Source organism: Falco naumanni, chromosome 2, assembly GCF_017639655.2.
Source record: "Falco naumanni isolate bFalNau1 chromosome 2, bFalNau1.pat, whole genome shotgun sequence".
Lineage (NCBI taxonomy): Eukaryota > Metazoa > Chordata > Aves > Falconiformes > Falconidae > Falco > Falco naumanni.
Genome location: NC_054055.1, coordinates 2,506,424 through 2,528,597, shown reverse-complemented (window position 1 = coordinate 2,528,597; position 22,174 = coordinate 2,506,424). Strand labels below are relative to the sequence as shown.

The following is a 22,174-nucleotide window of genomic DNA, read 5'->3' as shown; positions in this document are numbered from 1 at the left end:
TCATTTAAAGCCTTTAACCATGTTCCCTGTAGCTCTGGTGAAATTTTGCCAGTGAAAATGGGCAAATTTTCCAAAATTTTGCCAATTTTACAGTGAATGCAGTGAAACATCCTCCCTGTGAGCCTTTCTGCTAATTTGAAGACACCTCTAAGCAGACACCAGCCCCAGTGAAAACGTTCAATACTGGATGCCCTGCCCAGCTACTGGGGACTGATTAGAGGCTGTAATGTAATTGTTTAATTAATTAACCCTGGCTGTTAATTAGGTACCACACAGCCACTTGCTCACTCCCCACTCTCACTCACTCCCCCCTTACCCCAAGGGATGGGGAGGAGTGTTGGAAAGGAATGTAGAACTCAAGGGTTGAGTTAAGAACAATTTAATGAAGTGAAATAGAAAAAAATGAGTGAACAGTAATAACAATTATGACAATAGCAGTTACAATGAAAAGGGGAAGGGGGAAAGAATAACATGCAGAGGGAAGGGGAGAAAGGAACGTGTGGTGCCCAACACAACTGGTCGCTGCCTGCTGACTGATGCCCAGCCAGGCCCCGAGCAATGACCTGCCTGCCCCAGCCAGCCCCCCAGGCAGATATACCAGGCATGACATCCCATGGTATGGAATGCCTCTTGGCCTAGTTTGGGTCAGCTGTCCTGGCTGTGTCCCCTCCCAATTCCTTGTGCCCCTCCAGCCTTTTCACTAACAAGGCCTGAGGAACTGAAAGTCTCACATCAAAGCCAAAACACAGCACTGCACTAGCTCCTAAGATAAATAAGTCCATCCTAGCTGAAACCGGGACACCCTACCTGCCCAACGGTGTGAATTGCATTTCTAGTTTCATGTCCAGCATGTCAGGACAGTTCTGAATGTCATCCTTCTCCCCATTGTACTTTCAGTCCTTCTGCAGTGTTCTCTCTGACAAATCAATAAGCAGTCTCCCCAGCCAGTTACCCGAGGGATGCTGGAGTTACACGGAAAATTTTAAATAGGCAGAATAATAAAAGATGTCAGTCTGGTACATTCACACAGAATACACTGATTAAACGCCAGATCTTTTAAACAAGATCAGATCTACATCCCCAGAATGACATGACAACAACTACATTCAGACCCAAAGAAACTGCTGTTTCCTTAAAAGCTTATTAATGAAAACAGTGAGTAACTGCAGGAATAAGACAGCTTCCTTCAAATTCCTGCTTGCTTCATCTTTGACAATGAATAATTGATAACTTTTCTTCAAAAAAAACCCTTTTTCAATGAGTTTTGCCTTCACTTTATGGTAGTTTCACTTAGATCATTCTCCCTTTTCTTGTTTCTGAATATGTTATATGAAATGTGTCAAAAGCACAATTACAGTCAAGGCAGATTTAATTTTCTGTTTCTTCCCTGTCAGCAAGGCATGTTACCCCATCTAAAGGAAAAATTAGATTGCTTTGTCACAATTTGTTCCTAAGAAATTCACAACCACTGCTGCTTATTTCCTTGATATGCCATGCGTGTTCCAAAAATATTTGGTCCTTTTAAGGACATTTTTCAGGAAATAAATGTGAATCTGACTGGCTTCTAATTCCCTATCACTTCTTTACCCTTTCCCACCTTTCTAAAGTCAGGCCCTGGGGTTACCTGCTTCCAGTCTAGTTTTCATTCTTATTTATCTTCTGTTCATTCTCAAAGATACCTGCTGACAGCCTTTGGACTGCTCCTGCCCTCTCTTTAAGTACTCTTAAGTGGAATGTCACCCTGGCCTTAGGTGCCCTTGTAATTTACAGCCATCTGTTTTCTTAACTTTTTAACCCCCACCTCACACCCCCACCCATGGCTTCCTCTGATTTTTCCCTTTGCTGCTGCTGCTGATTTCCCCTGAAATTATTTCAGGGGAAAATAGTTTATATTAAAAAAACCCTCATGCATGTTTATAGCATTCATCTTTCAATATGCTTCGCTAGCATTTGAATAACAAAGTAACTTTTACATTAATCTATGTGTCTAACTAAAAGCAAATTGCTTTTTGCCTTTCCCTTCCTTTCTGTTTTTTCTTTATATGCTCTTGCTATTTCTTTCTGTAAATCTAATGGTTTGACCAAGCTCAAACACCCGTGTTTTTTTCTCATGCTAGGGATCACTGCAAAGGTGATGATTTGTGCATGATGACTTTTGGTGCCCTTCTTGCTTATTAATTCTATTAATGTGGTTTGAAAAAAAAAAATGTTTTTTGTATTGCATCTTTAATGAACTACATAGCTTCCTGAAAAATATTCTTCTAGATGTTTTTCTCAAGAGATACCGCTGTTTCAGTTTTACCAAGTCTACTTTGCTGAAGTTCAGTGCTTTCAACTACAAAAACCAGACAAACAAACAACAAAAGCAAATAAAAACCCCCTACAGAATAAAGATATTTTAAAATTTGTAATTGTGTTTAGTGGTGTTGCTTCTTTAAGTGAAATAATTACTATGGACACCATGGGAAATTTAATATTCCTGTACATGCCTATGGAGTTGTTTGGGTAAAGCCATAAGCCCTGGGTAAAAGTCAAGTATCACAGGGAAAAGAAAGGTATTTTGGGACAGTGCTGAGACCAAATAGTTTCTCTTCATCTTGCTACCAAATTCTGCCTCTCTACTGGCAGCTGCCTAACTCTGGCTCTCCATCACCTCCTGCATGCCACAGTCCTGGCTGCCACTGCAGCTCCACTCCTGGCAAACCTTGTGGGTCTCAGCCTGCCCAAGGCTGTGTGCATCATCCCTTCTGCACTGTTGGTCTCATCCTCAGCCCCAACAACATTCCCAAAATATTGCTCATCCAGTGACCTGGTTCGCAGCAGCCTTTTGCAGACCAACCACCCTCTCCTTTTCAACCCATTGGTTTGGGCACAATCTTCCTCAGCCTGTTCACATTTTCCTGGACAGCCTGTGTGTGCAGCTTCCACTTGCACTAAAGCCCACCATTTCTGGGATTAAACCCAATCAGATCTGGGAGGAATCACTGAAAATATTCAACCCTTAGAATTTGTTGTTCTGCAAACTCTCCAGCGACCATTCCTTCCCTTCAGAAAGCTGTGTAAACAAAAGCACAACCTCCAACACAGCCGGATTTACTGACCTTCTTCCACACTTGGAAAATGACCTGCAGAGCCAGGTTTTTCCAGATCTGCATTTTGGCAGTCCCAGGCAGATGGAGCAGCAGCAGCTCATTTGCAGTTGGAGGCGAGAGGGATGTCACCTGCCACACGCTGCTCCCACTGCACAGCCCTACTGCAGACATGTGCCCGGGGCAGGGGGACCAGCAGTGCTGGCTCCCCTGAACACTCACCCAGCCACACTGCTCAGAAGGCTGCAGATGTGCTCGTTTCCCTTTCGTCTTCCCCTTGCCCCCAGCAAACCTTTCTTTGATATCTCCGCTGTGCTGGCATTTCCCTGAATATTTTGACATTTCAGGAGACAGCATGCAAAAGCAGCTCCCATTTTCCCAACCCACCATCCACCTCATTCTGATGCCTGCTTGCTGCCTGGCTGTCCCCCTGTAGACATGGTCTTACTACCTCGAATGGGGCTTTTTTTTTTTTTTTTTTATTATTATTTTTTATTTCTCCTTTCAATCTGAGCTTACTCTCAAAACACTGCCCCACTCAAGCCTGACAGCTGGCATAGGTGTTTTCCAGGCTGGGATTTTCAAAGCCTGTTTGGTAGCTATGTTTAGGGTGCCCCAGTGTGGCGGAGTAGGGTAGACCCACACTGACAGCACAAATTACTCAAACCTGTTTCTACAGACAGCAGCTTAGGGACCCCCACTACAGTGGGTCTCTCTGAAAGCTGCTCCCAATCCTCAGTCTCTCCTATAGCCATCTCCTATAACCATCTTGTCCCTCCAAGACCCCAGACCCCAAACCTCAGACCCCTGCTTTGGCCAGAAGTTCACTGGTGGATTGCACACACCTGCAAACACATGTTCCTTTAATAATTCCTCAGTAATTCCCAATAATTCCTGCTGTCAGCCTTTCTGCTAAACATCCAATAATAAATCCTGTACAATTCCATAATTCTCTTGTTCAATCCTCAAATCCTTCTGCAGGCATGACACAAAAATCCTATACCTGTTCAGGCAATAATCCAGGAATTTATGTAGTGTCCTGGAGATAGTTTGTTCTGATTAATTGCTCTAGTTTCCAAATGGGGACAATGGCTGAACAGTTCACCTCTGATGGTATTAGTAGATACAGAGGACTGAGCCTTCCTGGTTTTCTGCACATTGTCACCACTCCCCTGATCTCTGCCTGGCCTTTGTGGTCACTTGAGCAGACATTGTCAGCTATCCTTGGATGTGGACTCAGTCAGCAGAGACCCTAATGAATGACAGGGCATCATTAACATAGGACGATTTTCACCCAGAGGATGCTCAGTGGGAAGATGTGTGCATTTAAGATGTTGGCTTGGCCCTTGTCACACAGACACATCATACCAGGTCTTGCCCCACAGCTGTCACCTGTCCCAGTCTCATACAGGGATGCCTGGGCAAGAGGACCATGAAGACACACCCTTGCAGATGTGTTTAGTTTTTATGACGTAGATGATGGGGTACAGCATGGGAAGGACTGGCATGGAGATGTTGGCCATGAAGACATGAATGAGAGGGCTGGCCATAGGCTGGCCATACCGGTGAACCATGGACAAGTCAACCATGGGGATGTACAGGCTCAGGGCTGCCAGGATAAGAGACACGCAGCTGCTCAAAGCTTGAGATGCTCCCTCTGGGACACAATGCTCAGAATGGCCCTGGCAATCAGTACCTATGACAAGAAGGTGAGGATGACATCAAATGTCAGAAAGAGAATGGCTACAGCAAAGTCACACCAGTTATTGTACATGATGTCTGCACATACCAGCTTGATCAGGTCCTGATGCAGACAGTAGGTGTGGGAGGGCACATGGGACTGGCAGATGGGCAATACTTTTAATACCACAAATGGGGGACAGTTGGTAAGGCACATCTGCACAGGGCAGCCAGCCCAGTCCTGCCTATTCTGGCACTGGTGAGGATGGAGAAGTCGGGTAGCAGATGGGCACATAACAATGAAAGGCCATGGCCAGAAGCACTGAGGGCTCCAAGAATGAGGATGAATGAATTAAAAAAGATTGGGCAGAACAAACATTAAGACTAATCTGCCAGGCATCAAACCAGAATACACTCATCACAGTTGGCATTGTAGGCAGAGACAAACCCAAACTGGTTTGGTGGTGGCCAGCATGGAGAGTAATTGGTACATGGGCTCATGAAGGCTCAGCTCTGTCCTGGTATCAAACAGGATTGTGGTGTTCCCCAGAAGTGACACAACATGAATGAATGTGAAAAGACGAGAGCCAGATGCTGCCAGTTTCCAGCCCTCAGATGCCTGTAAGGATAAATGTGACTGGTGTGGAGACAGATTTCTTGAGAGACATGATGTACTAGAGATGACCTGCAGAGAAAAAGAAATACTAAAGAAATCAAAGCAGCAAGTCTAAGAGGACATAGCAAACACATGTAAATGTGACAGATTTGAAGCCAAAACTGAAAGAACACGGATGCCAAATAGGGACATGGATCAGACACCACAAACTTCAGGTCCTGGGTAGCCCAGCAGATGGGTGTTCAGTTATCTTAAGGTAAGGTCACACACAGAAGATACACAGATAACTCATTTTGGGGTTCTCCTTCTCTGCATGTCATAAGCTGCAACATTGTAGTGTAGTTTTCAGAGAGAGTATGCTGCTTATTAATAATAATAAGCATATTATTATATATATGTATTATTATAATATATAATAATAAGCATAAGAATAAAATACTTCTGTACATATTAAATATGGGAGATAAGAAAAATGCACCTGTGTCATATCACTATTTTACAAAAACCTTAGTTAAGTGATTAACACCAAAGAGCTCTTGCAGTTTTCTTGCTCTAAGTATTTGGACAAAGATTATCATCTTAGCAGTAGGTCTAGAGTTGGGTGAGAGAAGTTCCCTTTTACCCGTCAATCCGGTGGCACGGAGCAGCCCTTGGAGTCCCTGGGGAGCACCAGCAGCACCTCAGAGCTTCCTACCAGCACAGTTGACCCTTCCTTCATCCCCCCTGCTTTGGCCAGCACTTGCTGTAGAGCCAGGCAGATCAACAAGCATCTCTGTGCCAGCTGCCCAGGGTGCTGTACAAGGTCCTCTGGCAGAGGGCTCACAGGAGAGTTACTTTCCCCCTGTGGTTTGCATGTAGGATGTGAGAAGGCGGCTCCTTTGGTGGGAGGTCAGCCTCTCCAGCAACCTCTCTGACCAGGAGCCCTATAGACAAACGTCCACATGTAAAGCTGGTGGCATTCCTTGTCTCCAAGCTGCTCTTGGAGTGGAAAGGGCACTGCCAGCCATCTGGCATGCAGGTGCTTATGCATGGGTTGATGCTCAGGACTGGAAGCTTCTACTGTGCTGGGGCTCCTCATTTACAGCTCTGTGGGGTCTTGCTGTGCACTGGACTCCGAGCCTTGTTCTGCCTCTAGTCTCCAGCTAGAGAATCTGGCTTATCTATGAAACATACAGAACAGTTTGTGTCCCAGAGCATGGCTTTCTTCTACAAATAGAAGTTGGACTAGATAATCATTGTAGGTCCCTTCCAACTGAAACATTTTGTTCTATATTAGGAGGACAAAAAGAGATGTTATGGTCTTGTTATCGATTTGTTAATAAGTTAAGATTGATTGACTTTATTTGATTGATTAATTGATTTTATAAAATGATTTAATAAAATTAAAATATAGAAGGATAAGAAAAATTTTAAATGAAACTTATAGCTGCACAGTAAAAGCTGTTATGAGATCTTCTGTACATCCTGTACCAAGGCTAGAAGAAGGGGCTAGAACCATTGTTAAAACTTAGGTGATAACTTTAGGGTTTGAAAGGTTTCTTTGTATTTGACCAGTCTTCTGTATGCAGAGGTGTATTGAAATGTCAGAATGTGAGATTAATGGAAACTGGGGAGAGTCGACTGGAACAGCTTGTAGTTGCCTGCCAAGAAATCGTGAACTTTAGTAAAAGGTAGTTCTGGCAGGGGGAGATCGCGACCACCGACTCATGTACCACCTACCCAAATCGTACCCCAGACCCATTTCTAGACCTTTCTAAGCTCTACTGCACAGAATCGGATATAGGAGGAGAATATGTTAATGATTTACGGGAAATATCATGATTATGCATGAATATTTAATGAATATGTATGAGTAAGATCTATATATGGTGTCTGATTTTGAGACCTGGCGTGCGTTGATCGCGAGAGGACTCGCTCACGCACCCGGCCGTTAATAAGGAAGTGTCTGCTTATCTACATCACATTGGTGTCGATAAGTTTTTCATTCCGAGATTTTGGTAACAGTTTTGGCGACCCAGATGGGACCTCGCTGAAGGAGACCGGAGGAGTCGGGGACCTGATCGGTTCCAGCTGGCACCGAGGATTTCTCGGGGATACCCATCGATCCCTGATCCGTAAGGCTCTTCGCGATGTTCCCTGGATTTTTGGTAAGACACTTGGTTTTTTTTAATTGTAGTAAGTGAGTTGGAGTCCTACTAAAGTAAGTGAGTAAGTGCACTAGAGGAAGTGGGTAGGAGTCTCACTATAATAAGTGTATGGTAAGGAGTGGGATGGAGTCCCACTGAGCAAGTCTACCTGTCAGAGGCGGTGAAAGAGCTGCGCAGGGTAGGACTAGGAGTCTGCCCGTAAGACATAAGCGAAAGCTATTGCAGGGTTGGACTAAAAGGATCCTTGTGGAAGTGGAAGCCTAGGCGTCTGCCCATAAGACATAAGCGAAAGCTATTGCAGGGTTGGACAAAAGTGTAGACAAGATAGTGTTCTCTAAGGTAGTGCCTCTAACAAGAAGTTAGAAGAGGTTTTTGGTTTTTTTGTTGTTTTGTGAGTTTGTGTATTAAGAAGAAAATTAAGAGGTACAATATTGTGTTATATGTTTGTTTAAAGTAACTGTGGGAAAGTGTGAGTGTGGCTGTAAGGGTGAGACGTGTAGTTGAGAACGAAAGCGAGTGTGGAGTGTGGATCCGCGGATCGGAGTGACAGAGTTGAATAATTGTGTATTGTACTGTGAGTAATTACACCATGGCAACTAAGTTAACTCGGTTGTTTAAAAGTAAAAGCATGGGTAATCTTGCTGTAAATGAAAAAATCCTGAAAAAATCTTTGTTGGGATGTTTATTGGCACATTGGGGAAATTTACAGGATGATCTGCAAAAGAGCCAGATGATTGAGTATTGTAATAATTTGAGTATTGTAATAATTGGTGGCCTTTGTATATATTGGATGATCAGGAAAAGTGACCCACGAATGGCACACTGAATTATAACACTATTTTGCAGTTAATGCTGTGTTGTAAAAGAGAAGGGAAATGGAATAAAATGCCAGATGTGCATTTGTCCTTTTACTTAAGACAAAGAAAGGATTGGCAGGATGAATGTAAGCTAACTATTAGAGATAATTTGGTAATGGCTGTAACTTCTGATAATAAGAAAGTGGAAAAAAATGTTGTTCAAATTGTGAGATTGGGAGTGGATACAGGAGCGACATTTTTTTATTAAATACCTGTAAAGGAAAAATTGGAACAAAACCAGGCCATTCCTGCAACCCCTGGATTTGAAATTTGGAAATAAGATAATTACACATGAATTTTTGTATGTACCAGAATGTCTGATACCCTTCTTAGGAAGAGATTTGTTATCCAAATTAAATGCACAAATTTTTTGACGAAGGAGAACTTTTCTTGAAAATACCTGAGTCAAAAACGGGAGAAATCCTGATGATACAAGAAAAGGTAAAGGAACAAGAAATTCCACCGGAGGTGGATTTGGCAGTGATCCCTACTGTATGGGAAACAAATATTCCTGGTAAATTGAAATTAGCAGAACCTGTTAAAATAGATTTGAAGGAAGGCGCAGGAACAGTGAGAATTAAACAATATCCAATCAAACCAGAAGTGAGACAGGAACTGAAGAAATTGATTGATAAATTTTTGGAGTATAAAATTTTGGAATAATGTGAATCTGAGTATAATATTCCTATTTTACCAGTCAGAAAACCTTCGGGTGAATATAGACTGTACAAGACTTGAGAGCAGTAAATCAGATAGTTAAGGATATTTATCCTGTAGTAGCAAACCCTTATACACTGTTAACAGCATTAAGGGAGACTTATCAGTGGTTTACAGTGCTTGATTTAAAAGCTGCTTTCTTTTGTATACCTTTGGAAAAGGAAAGCAGAAAACTTTTTGCTTTTGAATGGGAAAATCCTCAAACTGGGCGAAAGATGCAGTTGACATGGACGAGATTACCCCAAGGATTTAAAAACAGTCCAACTATTTTTGGAAATCATTTAGCAAAGGAACTTGAAATCTGGAAACAGGACAAACCAAGACCTGGACATTTATTTTTACAATATGTGGATGATATATTGATTGCTACAGAAGAAAGATTTATTTGTATACAGGTGACTATTGACCTTTTGAATTTCCTGGGACTAAATGGGTATAAGGTATCCAGGAAGAAAGCCCAAATAGCCTGCCAGACTGTGATATATCTGGGCTTTGAGATTTTAAAAGGACAACGACAATTAGGAAAAAATCGCACAGAAGCTATTTGTGGTATACCTGAGCCGAGAAATATTCATGAACTCAGAGCATTTTTGGGAATGACTGGATGGTGTCACCTTTGGATTATGAACTATGGGCTAATAGCTAAACCGCTGTACGAGGCCCAAAAGTATGGGGCCCACAACAACAAAAGGCTTTTGTAGAGTTGAAACGTGCCCTAATGTCTGCACCTGCCTTGGGACTGCCAGATCTAACCAAAGATTTCCAGCTGTTTGTACATGAAAGACAACACCTTGCACTGGGCGTGTTAACCCAGAGGATAGGAAGCTGGAAGCGACCAGTCGGATATTTCTCTAAACAACTGGATACAGTGAGTAAAGGGTGGCCAAACTGCCTTCGAGCAGTGACAGCAACAGTGATGCTCATACAAGAAGCTCGGAAATTGACTTTGGGAAGAACAATAACAGTCTATGTTCCACACATGGTGATAACTGTCCTAGAACAGAAGGGGGGACATTGGCTGTCCCCCAGCCGAATGATGAAATACCAGGTGGTATTGACTGAACAAGATGATGTGATAATAAAGACAACTAACCTGGTAAATCCTGCAGTGTTTTTAAGTTCCATACAGGAAGAAGGACGACTGGAACATGATTGCTTGGCTACTATCGAGTATGTTTATTCCAGTCGTGAAGATCTGAAGGATGTGCCATTGGAGTGACCAGACTGGGAATTGTATACCGATGGAAGCAGCTTTATGGAACAAGGAGTCCGATACGCCGGATATGCGGTAACAACAGAGACTGCAGTTGTAGAAGCAGGAGCATTGGCGAGTACCACATCAGCCCAAAAGGCGGAACTCATCGCTTTAATTCGAGCCTTAGAGATAAGCAAAGACAAGAGAGTAAATATCTGGACTGATTCAAAATATGCCTTTGGGGTAGTGCATGTCCATGGAGCTTTGTGGAAAGAGAGGGGGTTATTGTCCTCTCAAGGATCAAACATTAAGCATCAAACAGAAATTTTACGATTATTGCAAGCAGTTCAAAAGCCAGATCAAGTAGCAATCATGCACTGTAAGGCACATCAGATTGGGAATACAAAAATAATAGCTGGGAATAATTTAGCTGATAGAACAGCAAAAAAGGTAGCAAAGAAACAAGCATTGCAAATGGCAATAATTCCTTCTAAAACAGTAACCCTTCCTAGGGAAAACCCGAGATATTCAGAGGAAGATGACAAATTGAGTCAGTTATTAAATGCTAAGAAAAACTTAGCTGGATGGTGGGTAACTCCTAACGGACAAGTAGTAATTCCACCTCTTTTGATAATTCAAATGAGACACCAAGAATGTCACTGGGGGGCAGAAGCCTTAGTAACATCTTTACGAAAACAAGTAATATCAGTTAAAATGTTGGGAATAGCTAAAATAGTAACTGCAAAGTGTGAAGTATGTTTGAAAAATAATCCATCGATTAAGAAAAAGGTTCAAATGGGTAGGCTGAAGTCTGGTACAGAACCTGGAGATTATTGGCAAGTAGATTTTTCAGAGTTGCCTAGATACAATGGGTACCGGTACATCTTGGTAGGGGTTGATACTTTTACAGGATGGCCAGAAGCCCTTCCCTGTCACACCACACAAGCAAAAGAGGTTGTGAAGTGGTTATTACAAGAAATAATTCCGAGATTTGGAGTTCCTATTGGAATTTCCTCTGACAGAGGTCCACACTTTGTTGCTGAAGTAGTACAAAGTGTTAGCAAAGCATTGGGTATTAATTGGGATTTACATTCATCTTGGAGGCCACAATCTAGTGGGAAAGTGGAAAGGATGAATCAAATTTTAAAACGACAAATAAGTAAAATTTGTCAAGAAACCAGTCTAAAGTGGCCTCAGGCACTTCCATTGGTGTTATTACGAATGAGGGTACAGCCAAAGAGTGGAACCTCAGTCAGTCCTTATGAATTATTATATGGAAAAACATATGAGTCTCCAGAACCAAATCTAAACATACATGTAAAAGGAAAACAAGATGTGTATAACTATTTGCTTTTTCTAAGGAAAACTTTGGCTGCAATTTGGAGTGCAGTAATTTGGAATAGACCTTTATTCCAGGAAAATTCAGTGCATGATTTCCAACCAGGAGACTATGTCTATGTGAAGACCTGGACCTCCAAACCTTTGCAGGAGCACTGGAGAGGACCTTTCCAGATACTGTTAACCACTTGTACAGCTATCAAAATTGCAGAATCGGATGCTTGGATACATTATACTCGAGTGAAGAAAGCACCTACTCCGTGGAAGATTGTGAATCATGACCCAGAGACTTTAAAATTGACTTTGAAACATGTCTAATTTTTATATTGGATTTTATTTTGGTTGGTAGTGTTGGTGGGATCATGGGCTGACTTAGTGGACAGGAACAAAAGACAAATAGAAACAGAACAAGTAATTGACATTCCCAAACAAATGGCTGAGGAAAATTTGATGGTAGGATTGATTAAAGAATTTGCCAATTTACAAAATGTCACGCAGATCACTGCTTGTTTGCCAATACCGAGGGCAGTAGGTGAATCTATTCCATAAGGAATTTTAACCATGAATCTGACCAATCTGGAATGTAAAAATGAGACGACCTATTGTGAACAAAGGCCAGTAACTCAATGGTATGAACAAGTAAAGGTTATTAGAAAACAGTGGAAGTCACCAGGTAAAGAAACAGATTGTAAAAAAAACACGTATTGAATTATGATTTTATAACAGGATCCCGACCTAGTGCCATAGCTTGAGTTCTTCTTCCTGGGCGTTCAAATCCCCAGTTAGGATGGTGTTCTTATGATGAACAACTTAAAACCAATGTGAGCAGAAGTATCATGAAATGGAAGTGTAACAAAACTGGCCAAGGTACCCAATTAGTAGAACAATGGGACTCTATATGGTCTATGTCCATATTTTCCCATTTTCAGTATATGGCAAGAACTTCTTGGTGTTTTACCCGGGATGGAAAAGTTTGTTTCAGTATTACCCTGGGTCAATGATAGGTCAATTTCATCGGGAGAGAAGGAAAATAAAATAGTGCCGTGGTGGAAATGTGAAAAAGTGTATGATTGCAGTAATGCAGACTTAGTAATCCAAAGAATTCCTCCGTAGGCCGCTGTTTTGAAATACGGTTGGTTTTGTCGAGGTCTTAAGAATACTCTCAATTTAACCAGCACTTTTACAGTTAGAAGAGGAACTTTGTTTAGTTGTAGAAAATCTACTATTCGAAGTCCAGGACATTTAGTTTGGGCATTAAGTGATGGAACCTGGACAACTCACTTACCATTAGATGGTAAGGTGGAACAAATCAGTTTAGGCATGCCAATATTGTGTCCAATTTGGAAGAAATCACCATTTAAAGGATCCTTAGAGAATTTAGAATTGAAACGAATAAAGAGATCTGAGATAAATGATGATATTTGGAATGAACCATTTACAGGAGTGAAAACTGGTTGGGCACTTGAATCACTTTTAAATCCTATAGCTTCATATAGAAACAGAGCATGGGTCTATCAGTTAACTGGTCAAGTGGAAAAATTAACAAACGTTAACAAAAAGGGGTTTAAGGAATTGAATATATAATCACAGGCGACCTCCAGAATGACTTTACAAAATAGAGTGGCACTAGATATGCTCCTACTTAAAGAACATGGAGTATGTGGATATCTCAAGGATAAATTGGACCACTGTTGTATCCACATTCCAAATGTCACTCAGGATGTGGAACATGATCTAGACCTATTAGGAAAAATTGAAAAAGAAACTGAAACAATTCAAAAGGATATGTCAGAAGATTGGCTTGGGAAAATTTTTAACAAACTGGGATGGAATTTGAGCTCTTGGATACAATCTATAATTAAAACTTTGTTTCGGTTACTAATTGTCTTTTGGATGAGCATGCTAGTATATGCATGTTTGAAGAAACAGTTTACCAATAGAATTGCAGTCAATCATATGATTATGAGAGAAGTACCAACTATTTTATCAAGGCATGATCCATCACCAGAATATGTTGAAACAAAAATGATTTTCAACACTTTCAAAGGGGGGAAATGTTATCGATTTGTTAATAAGATTGATTTACTTTATTTGATTAATTGATTTTATAAAATCATTTAATAAAATTAAAATATAGAAGGATAAGAAAAATTTTAAATGAAACTTATAGCTGCACAGTAAAAGCTGTTATGAGATCTTCTGTACATCCTGTACCAAGGCTAGAAAAAGGGGCTAGAACCATTGTTAAAACTTAGGTGATAACTTCAGGGTCTGAAAGGTTTCTTTGTATTTGACCAGTCTTCCGTATGTAGAGGTGTATTGAAATGTCAGAATGTGAGATTAATGGAAACTGGGGAAGAGTCGACTGGAACAGCTTGTAGTTGCCTGCCAAGAAATCGTGAACTTTAGTAAAAGGTAATTCCGGCAGGGGGAGATCGCGACCACCGACTCATGTACCACCTACCCAAATGGTACCCCAGACCCATTTCTAGACCTTTCTAAGCTCTACCGCGCAGAATCGGATATAGGAGGAGAATATGTTAATGATTTATGGGAAATATCATGATTATGAATATTTAATGAATATGTATGAATAAGTTTTATATATGGAATCTGATTTTGGGACCTGGCATGCGTTGATCGTGAGAGGACTCGCTCACGCACCCGGCCGTTAATAAGGAAGTGTCTGCTTATCTACATCACATTGGTGTCGATAAGTTTTTCATTCCGAGATTTTGGTAACAGTCTTGTAGCAGACCATTATAGCTAGAGCTATGGTGGTATTTTGTCAGCTCTACCAGTTACCTTCTCTGTTAGCTGGAGAGCAAAAAATAGCCAAACATCCCTCACTAGCTGATGTTCCTGGTTCATTTTTCAGCTCTTGCAGTTAGCTCCTGAGACCCAGGAATCACATCCAACACAGAGCCTTCCTTCCAGCTGGTCTTGGCTTGTATGTAACCACAGAGGGGACCTCTCAGGCTGCAGCAATCAGTTACGTACATACATGAGAAGAAACCTACAGCCAGCTTGGAAGCATCCTGTGACACAACAAGAACTGACAGGACAGTGGGGGGATACTGCTGTGCTCTTGGACTGAGAGCAGTCTGGGCTCCTCATACCCTGGACCAAGGCACTGGATAGCATTGGCAGTTTGCCTTACCCTGTATTAAAAAAAAAAAAAAAAAATCACGGTCCTGAAGAGCTGTGTGGAAAAGAGGAAATTCCCAGCCTGAAGGTGTAGCAGCAGTAATGGCAGCAGAGTCATGACTGGAGCATGATATTTGACAGATTGAGCCTCAAATTGCAGAGCTAATTTTTAGGAGTTTCAGGACCACACTTTCAAAGTCTCTGTCTGAGTATCAGGGTGACTTCCCTGTACATGGACGCATTTTGGTCAGGACAGGAAATCTGTACGTACATCTACCCAGGAAGCTACATCTTTCCTACTCCCCAGGCTCCCACATTTACAGATCCCACACCCACCACCTCCCAATCCAGACCAGCAACCTTGTTCCACCCCCAGAGCACTTCCACCTCCCCACTAGTACTTCACTTCAGTACAGCAAGTATGATTCAAAGGAATATTTTATTATCATTCCCACCGTTCAGATAGTCAGCAGCCTGAAGGACCAAACATCAGAGCTCAGCCAAGGACCTTGAACAAGCACTTCCAACCCAGCACAGTCACAGGGTGGGAACAGATGCAAAAGAGCTCTTACTCTTTCTTCTGGTGTATTTCCCTTCCTAGGATGTCAAGGAAGGAACTGCCTTCAGCAGCAGCCGAAAGCACTTACTGGAGAGTGTGACCAGTGTGAACAGACAGACCTAAGTTATCTATGCCAGCTCTTCTTGTAGGGCACCTGGAGCAGTTCAAGCCATGTCCCTTCAGGGAGCAGTCACAGAACCCTGCATCCATGGGACCAACAGCTCTCTCAAGGAGTACCAGAAGGATCAGAGGCAGCAAGGTCAGGAGAGGCCATGGCAGAACACACAAAGCTTTGTCAGTTTCAGGAGTCTCATCTTCCATCCAAGCAGGGGAGGTTCTCTTTTTCCAAGCATAGTACTTTGCCACAACCACGTTGGGGTTTCCCTGGGCAGGGTCAAACCACATCTGGATACAGCGTCCACTGCCCCGGCGCTCCGTGGTGTATTTGTAGGAGTTGGACCAGATTTTCTCACACAGGTCTTTCGGCTGGGGAAAGACATGGCTGAAGGGTCTGCAAATGGAGCCCCAAGGACAGCGGTTTGTTCCTGAAGACAGCACCACAAAAGAAAACACGAGCTAGCACACTTCACTCATGTCCTTTCACCTGGAAAGAGCAGACAACCTGCCCACAGCCCATTGCTGCATCTTAGCAGGTGGACAGTGGCTTGGCCACCTTCCAATTGCCAGCCCCACAGACAGGCATGAAGAATTAGTGGTCTTAGCCCCAGCCACTGGGCAGGCAGTAGTGACACTGCCAGGGGAGAGGAGAGGCTTACTCCACACAGCCCACCAACCTGTTGCCCAGTTCCAGCCCTTGTGCCAGTTCTCTTTGCATGTGACATAGTCCTTGCAATCCTTCCACCACTCCTCACAGTCCTCTTTGCAGAGTGGCACATGAAGAATCCTCTCCCGGCGCCAGCTGCTGTCAACCTGCAAGAGAACAGGACCATGTACACTGGTAACAGCCCTTGAAAGTTAAAGGGCAGGATCTGCCACATCCCAGATTCCACTCCATCCCTCCCATTGGGCTCCAGAGCTGATCTGAAAGTTTCAGCCCCAGAAGACATGCTTTGATAACAAGCAATTATTCCATCAGCCTGATTACCCAAGTAGAGTCTAGCAAAGCCCATTGCAAGTCCTCACCTGCAAAGCTGCATCGAGCTCGGCCCCTTCCCCGCCCCCCCCCCCCCCCCCCATAAGGACACGGACCTGTTGGAGCGGGCCCGTCGGAGGCCACGGAGCTGGTCAGAGGGCTGGAGCCCCTCTGCTGTGGGGACAGGCTGGGAGAGCTGGGGCTGTGCAGCCTGGGGAGGAGAAGGCTCCGGGGAGACCTTAGAGCAGCTCCCAGTGCCTGGAGGGGCCGACAGGAAAGCTGGGGAGGGGCTTTGGGCAAGGGCAGGGAGCGGTGGGACAGGGGGGAATGGCTTGAAGCTGAGAGAGGGGAGATTGAGGTTGGACGTGAGGAAGAAACCCTTCCCCGTGAGGGCGGCGAGGCGCTGGCCCAGGCTGCCCAGAGCAGCTGTGGGTGCCCCATCCCTGGCAGGGCTCAAGGCCAGGCTGGACGGGGCTGGGAGCAGGGGGCCCTGCCTGTGGTAGGGGGTGGGACTGGGTGGGCTTTGAGGTCCCTTCTAAACCATGCTATGAATCTTTCCACCCTGTAGGAAAGTTTACTCTCCCTGGAAAGCACTCTCCCATCAGTGCCAGGGGTATGTTATATGGGGGACCAGCATATAACATATCATGTAGCCAGCACAAGTCCTACTGTCTTAATCACAGCAGGTCTGATCCTACCTGGTCAATCCAGGGCCCCAGGTTGGGTGAGCACTCATACAAGCATGTGTCCTGGATGAAGTGGCGCTTGCACTTGGATGGCATCAGGCCACAGTGGTTCCAGTTGAATTTGTACAGGTTGGATTGGTCCTTGTGGGCTTCTGAACTAGTGTTGGCTGTGCAGCAGGCATTGTCCTTCCAGGGAGCACACTACAGAGCAAAAAGACAGGCTGGTCAGGGGGGCACACACCAGCTCAAGGAAGTCAGAGGATGCTGCAGGTGCCAGCTCCCTGCATAACCTACAGCAAGAAACCTTCCGCTGCAAAAGGATTTTCTCTCCTCCAGCAAACCCTTGGGCACTTTGGACTGAAGGGTTCAGGGCTGCAGCAAGGTGAAAGAAGAGGTCAGATCCTCACCAGTAATTAGTGCCAGACTGAGGAACGGAAACAAACTCCCTTCTCTTGCACCCTGGCTCACTCTTAGCTCCATCTCTACTGAGGACCTGGGGCAGAGCTCCTCAGTTAGCAGGAGGAGGCTGTAACACAGAGAGGGAGCAGCTAAGGGTCTTCCCTTGCCATCCTTCACCTTGTTCTGATCTGGGGTACCTAGGCTTTGGTAAGGGGAAGGCTCTTGGTTAGAGGGGTAACAGTGGACTGACAGAAATCCTTACACTACTGCATCTGCCCTAGCCACCTACTAGAAGAAGAGGAGCAAACAGGTCTCATACCCAACAGAGGCTTTCTTCCTCAGGCAAATGGTCCAAGCCCAAACCAGCCCACATTATGTGGGGAGGTAGGCACAGGGGACCCAGACAACCCCACCTAACACATCAGCAGGAGTCATACCTGGCCATAGAGCATCCCTTCTGGGCCAGGCTTAGTTTTGTGGTGTTTGGCATCCATACAGATGCTCAGCAATGGGTCTTTTGTAGGCATCACTGTGCAGGCAGCCAACAGCATGAGCAGCACCTGCCCCACTCCTATTCTCACAGCCATTGGGGAGCTGGGAGGTGATGGAGCTGTACAGAAAGGGAACAGCATGGGAGAGATTTTGTGACAAGCAGCAGTAAATGAGGTGCTGTGGGGGTCAGGCACTCCTGAGGACACATCAGCATCCCATCAGCAATTCACAGCCCTAGGACACAAGTGCATGCAAGTGCAGCCCTGCTAAGCAAGGCTGCAAGGTCAGCTACACATCATCCTCTGGACAGTGATGAAAAGACAAATGGCTCTTTTAGTGTCTGGGCTGCTCAACAGTTCATCTCAAACAGTCCCAGTCAGAAAGGGGATACTGTGAGACCCATTCTAATTTGGGTTCTTTTGCATTAAGCCACCCTGCTGTTTTAGCATGGAGCTTTCAGGTCCCAAATCTTCTGCAACCAGACGTTACACTTAAGGGATCTCTTTAGTTAGTAGTTCAGAGGAGGTAATTAGATGCACTAGCACACTGACATGCTATGCAGGTTATGAGCTGCAGGAGGCCCACCTTGTTTTCAGGAATATGTTAAGAGAGGAAGGCATTTTCTTTGGTTTGTCTGCATCTGGGCCTTTGGAGACCCACACCTGAAGTCTCCAAATGAGAGACACTTCACACCATCATGCCTTAGCCTCCTCTAGAGGCTAGGAGCTTTAAAGTAATTTACTGAAAATAAAAAAACAACCCACCCACCAAACCACAAAACCAAAATACAAACACAAAAAAAAAAAACCCCGAGCATCCACCCCCACCAAAAAACCCCCAAACATCACACACCACAGTGCTCCCTTCCATTCCTTGTCAATACAGCACAAGGGTCAAAAAGAGTTGCTTTTTAAAAACTATTTTGCAAAACACAGGAGCAAGAAAAAACACTCACAACATTAAATCAGTTTAAAACAACACAGAAAACAAATACAGAACTAAATAAGCAGACACATAAATCTGAGGACTAAGAAGTAACTAACTTGCACCATAACTTCAACTATATGACCCACATTAAAAAAAAAAAAACAACCAACCATAAAACTGAAAAACCTCAACCTTACCAGCCCAGAGAGCCTCTGCTAGATCTTGAAAACACTCAACACAGCAGCTTCCTGGGGTCAGCTTTAATAGGAAAGCCTTCTAACCTAACAGGTGCTGGCACTTGAAAGTACCTTCTAATATGTTTAATGAGGTTTAACTTCTACCAGCAGCTGTTACCTTAGAAGCATTTGGTTTGGTGACAATCAGCCTCTCCAGCCTCTTTCGGAAGCAACACCCTGTTCCCTGGGAAACAATCTCATGTTTTTTTCAAAAGGCGGGTCTCTTTTATCGACCTTGGCCATTCATAACAAGCCCCTTTTCCTCTGCTTGCCTTACACCGGGCAGTTTTGCTTTGCATCATTGCATCAGACAAAAAAAGCCAAAGAGGGAGAGATGCAGGATTCTGCCATGCACTGAGAATAACTAGAGAAGTGCTAATACTTATCACGTAAAAACGACATGCAGGAGTAAGTGCTCTTGTCTCAGAAGGAAGAATAATAACTCCCAACACAATAAAAAAAAAAAAAAATGCTAGTTGATGAGGGGATCTTGTTGCAAAAAACTGAGGACAATAATTGGAGATAAAAGCTAAGGTTTGCTCTCAAGACTCTTTGCAAAGCCCTCACCCTCAGCAAAGGGGCAGAGTCTTCCTCCTGGAACAGCACAGGTTTTGGGGCTGTTTCGCTCTTCAGTCACATCACTGATGTTTTGGTGATGAACCCACTTGTCTAAGGAGCTCATCATCCTAAATTTAATGCATGAGCACTTTAAGAGACACTGCTTTAGTGATTTCCACAGTCTAATGACACGTTGCATGAATAATGACCTCTTTGTATTTGTTCTGAACTAGATGCATGCTGTTTTAATTTCTCATTATTCTACCTCTCCTATTGGAAGTGACAATGAGCAGATCTTCCCCCCCACATCTCTGAGCCTTTGCCACCTCTGTCATATCTCCCTTCTGTCACCTCTTTCCAACAGAAGCCATGGTCTGCTCACTCTTGTCCCATGACAGGTGTTTTGCTCCCTGAGGCATCAGGGCTGCAGAAGTATTTCAGATGCGCAGCACTGTCCTGACCTTGTTTTTTGGTCCTTGCCTAGGAATTTCTAATATCTAGTTTGGTTTTGGAACTGCTGATCACTGAACTATGTTGTTGTAACATTATCATAACTGTGGCAGCTTGCTCCTGAGAGATAATTGTCAGCTACCAGCCTGCCATTTCCTATCTGAAGTGTTCCCTTTTTTCCCCAAGTGCATCACTGTATGTTTATCTCACTTTTTCTTTTTTTTTATTAATCTGTTGGGGTTTTGTTCAGTGACTCAGTCTTATTAGGGTCCTTGCAAATTTTTGCAGCTGGTTCTCCTGTCCCTGGAGTAATTCTGTATCATCAGAAACTTGGTTGCCTTGCTGTTTTCCCTCCCTTTCCCAGAAAAAAGAATTGTGGAAAAACAGAAATCCCAGTACAAATTTCTGTAGGGGTTCACTGTAAAGGATAGCCATGCACCTTTATTTTACGATTCAGTTATTCAGTGGTGTGCAGAACTTTACTCTCATTCCATGGCTTCTTGCTTGATGACCTTCTGTGGGGACCTTGCTCAGAGCCCTTGGGAATCCAGGTAGCCTATCACCTGGATCAGCCTCAGCCCTAATCCTTTCCAGCCCTTCAAGGATATGCAGTATGTTAGGGAGTCCTGTCTACACATTAGAAGATCCATACTGACCCTTCCCCATATGGCATACTTATCCACGTGCCTATGGATTCAAACCTTTATCACATTTTCTGCAGACTTTTCCCATGAAGGTACCATGTGCATAGCTGTGCAGATCCCTCGATCTCTCCAGAAAGCCTTTTAAAGCGTCCCGTGTGAATGCATAGACCTTGTCCTTGTAGGGGGTACTTGTACACATAACAGCACAGAAAATGGGGTAACTCTCTCCCTCTCACTGTAGTCCTGCCCATATCCTTGTACTTAATGGGATGGGTATGTAGCTGGGTGCATCCTCATTTGCTCCATGCAGCTGATTTGCCTTGTGCAACCTGTTCTCCAGGGTTTGGATGCTTCTTCCCTGGGGTCCGATTGGGTGATCTGCTGCTGTCACCCCCAAACTATTTTTGTCCAGCTCCAAGCTTGCATTTCTTCAACTCACCATTCCTAAGGTTTTTTTATAGCTATGAGGTCTTCAGTACCAGCCTGTGCCCCATCCCATCTCTTATCACCTCCTGCTTGCACTCCTGTGCCGCATCCCATGTCCCTACCTCTCAAGGCCCCTGCCATCCTGCCAGACATGTATTTTTCAGCACTACAGCATTATGTTTAAGTAACAAATATCTCGTCCAGCACACAATAGTTACTTTTTGCTGATAGCTGCATAAAACTGAAACTATGGTTGCACTGTACAACAATAAGCAAAAAAGCCATAGCCGTAGTCAGAATCAAAATAGCCATTACTGCTGAATCTGTTAAAAAAAAAGCTCCAGGCAGGTCAAGACAAGTTCAAAGAGAGCAAACCTGGCACGCCTCAGCCCTGAGACCTTGCAAACTCAGTACAAAGTCTGTGGCCAGCACTGACCATGCGTGGTACTGAGCTACAGAGTCAGCAGGACCTGTGTCACAGCTGCACAGCCAGGTGGATGCTGAGGACACCTTGAATGGGACTCAGCACAAGCAGGGGGCAACCAAACTGAGCTCTGGGTCACCACTGGCTGCCAGGGTCTGGGACACCCCATGCACATGGGGACCCTTGCAGAGAGACACCCACCACCAGCACAAGGAGATACCTCCACAGAATACTTAACCATCTCATTCTGGAGCTGCATCTCAGTCCTGGAGTCCTCCAGGAGTGAATCAGCGCTTGGCTACAAGAAGAGCAGAGATAATTGCAGGGTCCCTGAGAGAACATCTAATGTTTTCTTCCTTTCCCCAGAAAAACTGGTTAAAATGCACTTTAAAATGGAGTGTAAACAGGGGATTTTTTGATGCACATTGAAAGGGAAAAAGGTGATATACTTTACATCGGACAGATATTGTTGCTTCAGACTTTTCATTTCAAAT

General features: G+C 44.0%; 1 protein-coding gene and 1 pseudogene across 2 annotated transcripts; both read right to left on the bottom strand.

Annotated features, from left to right (window-relative positions):
* Positions 1 to 4,492: 4,492 nt before the first annotated feature.
* On the bottom strand, positions 4,493 to 6,103 carry LOC121083222 (annotated as a pseudogene).
* A 9,109-nt stretch (positions 6,104 to 15,212) lies between these two features.
* On the bottom strand, positions 15,213 to 19,890 carry LOC121082907 (folate receptor gamma-like). Of its 2 annotated transcripts, none has more exons than XM_040582602.1 (5): positions 19,297 to 19,890; positions 17,961 to 18,133; positions 17,137 to 17,325; positions 16,140 to 16,275; positions 15,213 to 15,890 (listed from the first exon to the last, which is right to left on the bottom strand). In XM_040582602.1, exons 2-5 carry the CDS (start codon positions 18,108 to 18,110, stop codon positions 15,430 to 15,432), a joined length of 936 nt encoding a protein of 311 aa, XP_040438536.1. In that variant the 5' UTR covers positions 18,111 to 18,133; positions 19,297 to 19,890; the 3' UTR covers positions 15,213 to 15,429. The 2 variants fall into 2 exon arrangements, with proteins under 2 accessions (XP_040438536.1, XP_040438535.1); XM_040582601.1 differs by having other exon boundaries at positions 19,140 to 19,889.
* Positions 19,891 to 22,174: the final 2,284 nt, after the last annotated feature.